Source organism: Lactuca sativa, chromosome 1, assembly GCF_002870075.4.
Source record: "Lactuca sativa cultivar Salinas chromosome 1, Lsat_Salinas_v11, whole genome shotgun sequence".
NCBI lineage: Eukaryota > Viridiplantae > Streptophyta > Magnoliopsida > Asterales > Asteraceae > Lactuca > Lactuca sativa.
In genome coordinates, this window is record NC_056623.2 from 222,219,377 (window position 1) to 222,226,874 (window position 7,498).

At 34.1% G+C, this 7,498-nt stretch overlaps 1 protein-coding gene across 2 annotated transcripts; it reads left to right on the plus strand.

Moving 5' to 3' along the window:
- The first annotated feature begins 445 nt into the window (after window positions 1–445).
- LOC111904841 (cysteine-rich receptor-like protein kinase 15) lies at window positions 446–3,880 on the plus strand. Of its 2 annotated transcripts, none has more exons than XM_023900548.2 (7): window positions 446–1,475; window positions 1,577–1,687; window positions 1,827–1,969; window positions 2,046–2,256; window positions 2,364–2,601; window positions 2,935–3,085; window positions 3,325–3,880. In XM_023900548.2, the coding sequence occupies exons 1-7, from the start codon at window positions 536–538 to the stop codon at window positions 3,643–3,645; spliced, it is 2,115 nt and encodes a 704-aa protein (XP_023756316.1). In that variant the 5' UTR covers window positions 446–535; the 3' UTR covers window positions 3,646–3,880. The 2 variants fall into 2 exon arrangements, with proteins under 2 accessions (XP_023756316.1, XP_023756315.1); XM_023900547.3 differs by having other exon boundaries at window positions 448–1,475; window positions 1,568–1,687.
- Window positions 3,881–7,498: the final 3,618 nt, after the last annotated feature.

Sequence of the window (7,498 nt, forward strand, 5' to 3'; positions counted from 1 at the left end):
ATAATTTAGATAAACAAACATAGGAAATTAATAAGATTTAATTTAGTTAATTTGAAATTAAAAGAAATATCAATTAATGATTTTTTATTACATTTATTGTAATTATTAAATTTAAATATTATGTACAAATTTAATATAATAGAGAAAATCACAAAACCTTATCTACAAAAAATTTAATTGAAAAACAACCTCAAAATGAAATGTGACCAAATCAATAAAAATATAATATTTAACAAAAAGATTTTTATTTATTAAACTACATTATGGTGTGTGATTATTCGTAACCTCAAGCATTAATGGACGATGGCCTTAGCCGTCGTACGTAGACTAGTACCTACATTAGAAAAATGTTTGTAGAATTTTATTGGTTGTTTGAATGTTTCACTCCACTCACTTTCAAATATGTTAGTGCGCATTCATTTCATCGTCCTGTACAATTGCATAAAAGTCACAATTAGCATGGAGTCTCCGGGCACCGTTTACTTGTGCGACCTTAAAGTCATGTTTGAATTTTCGTCGATGCTTCCCAGGCTCTATGATTCAGAAAGCCAAAATTTCTGAACAAACGTGTTGCTATTTATACAGGCTGCACCGTGTACTTTCTGCACATACACACACATACACAAAAACAAGAAAATTTTTAATGGCTTCACCAAATTGGGTGTTGGTTTTATTTCAGTTTTATATTCTTACACATCTTTTTGGTCTCGCCGTTATCCATGGAGACTATGAGTGCGGAAACCGAGGAACCTATACACATAACGGTGCATATGAAAAGAACCTCAATCATACCTTATCTACTCTTTCTGAAGTGTATAAGGGAGATGGTTTATTTTACACATCTTCAAAATCTTCACCAGAAGATGATACCAACACAGCTTATGCCCTTGGAGTATGCCCCGGAGAATTTCTAAATGATATCTGCATTGAATGTTTGAGGTTTGCAAAGGACCAGCTAAAAAAGGAGTGTCCGAGCCAAAAGAAAGCGACAGGTTGGTATCGCCGTACCTGTATTCTCAGCTACTCTAATAGTAGCTTTGACATCTATAATGGTGAAGATAAAGACATTCTATTCTTTCCGACAACAAGTTATGTCACCAACTGGAAAATTAATTCAATGACTGAGAAACTGACGAACTTGTTCAAACAGTTGGGAAGGAAAGCAGCGTCTGATGGTTACAGTGAAACATATTACTCTAATGCTTTACGTACTTCTGGGGGCAATTATATTTATGGAACGAGTCGATGCATTCAGGCCAACAGATCTCTGAGTTGCAAAGATTGCTTGGTTCTGGCTATTGATTCTCTAGAAACAATGTATAATGGTGATGCTGAAGGATTACTTTACTATGGATACTCATGTTTACTACGATACACAATATCTGTTATCTACATTGGGGATCCTTCAACCGGTTTGCCACCAACAAATCCTCCAACCCCATCGCCAAACACAAATCATTCCACAATACCTTCAGGTTCATTTTGACTTTCGTTATGAATTTTTATTTTTATTTGCATTTAGACATTTGTTTAGTGGCGCACGAAATGTTGATCTGTTAATATTTAGATGATGAAGGGAAAGAAAAGTTAAATGTTATCCTTCCAGCAATATCAGCCGCAGCAGTAACATTGGCGATCTCGACGTTCTTTCTGTTCCTGAAGGTTTGCAGGATCTGCACTAAAAAAGGTAAAGAATTTAAAGAGATGTTAAAATATTTCCTTCTGCATAATTCCGCTATTCATGTAGTAAATTAGATTTTACTGGAAGAATTATGTATCACAACAATGATGATCAATCGAGGAGTCAAATAATATTCTTTTTGTAGGGGAAGAGGAAGAGCTGTTTGAAGCTTCAGACGATGACACTGGGGAGATTATTTACTTTAGACTAAACACAATGCATGCAGCTACTAGCAATTTCTCGGTTTCAAATAAGCTTGGAGAAGGTGGTTTTGGTCCTGTTTATTGGGTAATAACCCGAAGTATATCCATATATGATGCTCTGATTTCCGTTTTTAGTTAAAGTTTTATTAATTTAATCACAGGGAGAGCTCTCTGATGGTAAAAAGATAGCAGTGAAAAGACTTTCCGAAAACTCAAGTCAAGGAATGCAAGAGTTCAAGACAGAAGTAAAACTAATCATAAAACTTCAGCATAAGAATTTGGTGAGGCTTTTGGGTTGCTGTATGAAAGGGAAGGAAAGGCTACTTGTCTATGAATACATGTCTAACAGTAGTCTCGATAAGTACCTTTTTGGTTAGTTGTTCATCCATCCCTCACATTCTAATTACGTTCTAAACCTGTTGAAACACCATCGATTTTGTATTATGTGTATTTAATTTACTTCCCTTTTATGATAAAAGATCCAAAAAAAGGAAAGGAACTGGACTGGGCTAAGCGTGTTAATATAGTAAGTGGAATAGCAAAAGGTCTTCGGTATCTTCATGAGGACTCTCGCCTCAAGATCATACATAGAGACCTCAAAGCTAGCAATGTTCTATTAGATGACGAGATGAACCCAAAAATATCAGATTTTGGCACCGCAAGAATTTTTGGATTGAATCAAGTGGAAGCAAATACTGACAGAGTTGTTGGAACCTAGTAAGCCTTCTTTAAAGTTTATAGGAAATCACATACTCCCTATGTGTCAAAATTATTGCGGACAAAAAACACATGCATTAAAAAACATTAATTACTATTAATTTTATATAATAAAATAATAGTTTTATCTTTATCTTTGAATTTAATATTCCATTAAATACTTAATTTGTTAAGTAATAATGAAAGATATATTTTGGTAAAAATGTTGTTTATTTTTAAAAGTGGATTAATATTTTGAGAAAAACGAAAGAGGAAACATTTACTAAAATTTTGTCGCGGAAGGAGTATTAAATTATACAGTGTATCTTAAAGTTGTTTCTGAGACTTTCACAGTGGATATATGGCACCAGAGTATGCAATGGAGGGTATGTTCTCAATCAAATCCGACGTATATAGTTTTGGTGTTCTTTTGCTTGAAATAATTTCTGGTAAAAGGAACAGCAGGTTGTTCCACGAAGAGCGTCATCAAAACCTTCTAAGCTATGTAAGCCAATTATGTTCACTCTTACACATAATATATTTTTCCGTATCAAGAACACACACATTAGTTGATATTTATCTATATTGGTATAGATTTCAAAGATTTTATAGGGTTTATCTTTCTGTATAAACATTTTCTTTCATGTTTACAATAATTAGACAAAGTTGAAAGCATATAATTACCACATAAAGAGGCACAACAAATTTAAAACTCTAACCATGGACGACATTTAACAATTGAAGGCATGGATGTTATGGGATGGAGGGAAAGCAGAGCAACTGATAGATGAAAATCTGAAGGATGATTGTCCTGTCGACGAGGCTCTCAAATGGTTGCGCATTGCTCTACTATGCATTGAAGAAGACCCAAACGATCGTCCCACCATGTCCTCGGTTGTTTCTATGCTTGAAGGTGAATGGAAATACCTCTCTGAGCCTAAACCTCCATTGTCTTTCAGCCAATTTATCACCTCTGATGAATCTTTGTCTACTTGGAAGGGTGATAACAGTGAGTTTTATTCATCTAATAGCATACTTGAAGACACTGATCATCGTGGTGCATAGTGAATACACAATAATGTTAAAGAAACAACAACAATTTGGTAGTTACTATTAACTGATCATCCTATTCTTTATCTACATAAAGTGGCATATATATGTAGTCTTTGTCATTGAATAGATTTAAGTAATACACAAATATCTCTCCACATTATTTTACCACATAGATTTTGATTAGCATTTCAATTACTGTATTGTAATTTTTTCATGGTATTAATCAGAAGACATATATTTGTGCCAATGCCTTTGGTCAATGCATCACATTCATTTGAACCACAACAGTTACATCTTAAAAACTGCCCTACACCCCAAAATTCAAATGGTGACAATTAATTTGGATCAATTTTTTATGTAATATGGATATAAAATGGTTGACAATTTCTCTCGTTTAAAGGTCCAAAATACTACCACACATCCATTTGTCATATAAAATCATCAACACATATAAACCTATAATCACCAATATATATAAACTAAATTATAAATTATATAAACTCATGTTCATTATTCGTAAATCTCTGGGTTTTTAGGGGAAGTAATCTAACTCATATAAACAGGTATTTTAATAAAAATAACCAACTTAATTTTATTTATGTAAAATTACCACTTTCTCCGGAATATAGCATTCTGGAGCAAAGGTATTCATTTCGAAGCATAGGTCTAAAACAAGAAAGTCTGTACATTCCGGACTTATATTCCAGAGTATCTACTATCATAAACAAGAATCTTTGTACGATTATCAGGTTAGTACTTTGAAGTGACAATATGTAGTCACAGACACATGTTCCGGGTGTTATTTTGGATTATAAAAGATCAATTTTTGTCCCGTATATATAACCATTACCTACTGTATATAGACGCTTGTTATCATCCATAATTATCTCGTATAACTACTTTAATATGAGTCTTTCGTAGATTGAGCAGAAAAAAGCTTTACCAACATGCCTATTTACCCACACAACCAGCGTGTGGCAAATAATGTCGACTCTTATACTCGGTTCCTAATGAGGTTCATGGAACCTCTCTAAGAGGGTAGGGAAGTATAGTTCATAAACAATATGGGCGATGTCATTAACTGTTGTGTAGGTCAGGTATTCCTTTATTCTTATCATGGGTATACTTGTAAAAGTGTGTTCATGTATATGCGCAGAAGAGTTGGTGAAAATAGAACCCTGGAACCTTTATTCTAGATGACATCCAACTCATATACTATTATTTATTTTGAGCAAAACCTTTTTCGGCTAACGCATGATGCAAGGTGCTTGTCAACATCAGTCATGTGTAATGGGCAAGAGCTTATTCCACTAACATCCATTGGAATGTACTCAACATTGATATTCCACAATTTTTGTTAGTATTATCGATTAATCAGCATAATGTATCGATAATAACGATTAATGAGGCAATTCGTGTCAATATTCAATTGGTTGTTGTTGAACGTAATTTCATGGTGATGAGTTTTGATACAAAATATAAGAGTGTTATTCATAAAAACGACAACGGAATCTTGAAAAAATAACAATATTATTTTCGATTTTATAACAAAACCAAATCATCTAGGATACATTTATAGTGGTTAGAATGATATTCGAAAAACAACCATAGAGTGTTTTAGATTGACAACCTTTGGAGCATTTCAGCGCACTTGGTTTTGGGGTGTTGATGAAGATAGACAGATCAAAGAAGATACTATTCTCTACAAGTATCCACCATCAAGAATAAGACACATTGAATGCTAGGTTTTTCTTGTATTCTTGAGTGTCTTACGCCTTTAAGCACTTAAGAAAATTAAGCACTAAATGAGACAACTTAATGGAGATTTAATTACCAAACTAGCTTCAAGAGAGAGAGAGAGGGGGTGAGCAGTAGAATGTAGTTTTGGCCATAAGAAAGAAAGAGCAAAAAACTAGCCAAAAAACAAGTCTCATGCACTTCTTATATACTCTCATGCAAGACATGCATTTGGATTATAATAAGATAAAGTAATGATAGCCTTAAGGATCATGTGCATCATAAGAAGAAGGTTGACAAGCAACCTCTCCTCTTTAGTTAAAAAATTCGATGATGCTTGATGTAAGAGACAAAATTTATCTCGTAGCTTCTTTATGCATAAACACCAATTAACTAGCTTAATCATGGTTAACCAAAATGTACAAAACTTTATACATCACTTATTAAATCATACAATATGATATAATAACTACTTATACTCACTTTAATTATTACTTTCACAAAAACAATAATTATTCGCTAATTAAATACAAGAATTCTTATTATTTATTAATAATCGTATTAATAATAAATATACAAAATGTGTCAACTTGGTAAATGTGTGACCCTATATGATCATATGTTATTAGCAATATCACTCAATAAAGATTCTTGATCATATAGATCCAACACATGGGATGTAAAATAACATAAAATATTGATTTTCTTTTACATGTATAATGACTATAAATGATCATATTTACTTTTTAGGGAGGTTGACTAGCGTACTAACCAAGTATGTAGAGATGGTGTTTCAGAAGATGATGCAAAAGTATGTTCGGTGACAAACAACAAAGATCCCACGCTGAGATCGTGTCTATGTTCTCGTCCGATATTTTCTGCATTTTTTATTTTTAAAAGAAAGTGTGTTGTATATCTAAACCACCATACATGTTCATGTGGTAAATGCCTCAGTCTGGGTATAGCATGCGGCCATGCTGTTGCAACATCACATTATTCAAACATAATTGAGTATTCCGATATGGTTCTGGTATATTAACGGGATGATGTGATCACAATTAGTTATGTTTGTAATCCATTTGGAGTGATTAATGAAGAACATAATTATTGCCCTAATATTTGTTAGATATTTCAAAGAGAGAAAAAACATAATTTATAAGCACCAAACCTTACTAAACATAAAAATAACAAAATACATAATTTAAAACAGGACATCTCGTAAGATATACCAAGCTTGTTCATATGGAAAATCAACCCCGTTATTCGTTGTTTTTATTCCACCCTTTCCAGCTGCAAAATTACTTGTTCATCTTCATCCAGTAATTCATTGTCGATATGATAAATTTTGATAAAATTCTTTACCTTTGACCGTATATCTAGAATCTTATCCTTCACTTCTTCTTTAGTTTGATATTGTACAAAAGATAACTCAAAATGAAACAAATTTTACAAGCGTGCCTAATGCAATCCAAGCATTAGATGTGGCAACATGGCGACAACCAGAGGACACCAAATCATCCCTAATTAATATCCAAGTGTAACACCCAAGATTTTGAAAGCCAAGAAAGTAAAGGAAACCCTAAATTTAGGAGGGACTCGGCGAGTCCAAGGAAGGACTCGGCGAGTCGGAGCGGGATCCGGGTCGAGGAGTAAGTGACCAACTCGGCGAGTCGGCCAAGTGGACTCGGCGAGTCTGGTCTGTGCGAGGAAAACCCTAAATCCGGGGCTTGGAGCCTATTTAAATGTCTCAATCTTCTTCCTAGGGCTCCTTTACTGCCTCTCACACCCAGAACGCCGCACCCTAAGCCTCCATTGTGATGATTTATGCTTTTGGCCATTTTTGAGTGATTTAGAAGAAGAAGAAGAAGAAGTGGGAATCTTTGAAGCATCAAGGAGTGGCTTTGGATCTGAAGTTTGGGGACCATTTCAAAGCATTGGAAGGTATCAATTCGTTTCCCTCCTTTAGATCTTCTTTGGTTATGAGTTTTGGGGCTTTTAAGCCATGTTTAAGGTCAATTTCGAGCTTGAGGTCCAGATTTGAGGTTGCTACCTCAGATCCATGCTTGTTTTGGTTTAGAATCCCGTAAAGTATCAGCCATTGAGTGGGTTATGGAGCCTCTTGGTCTTA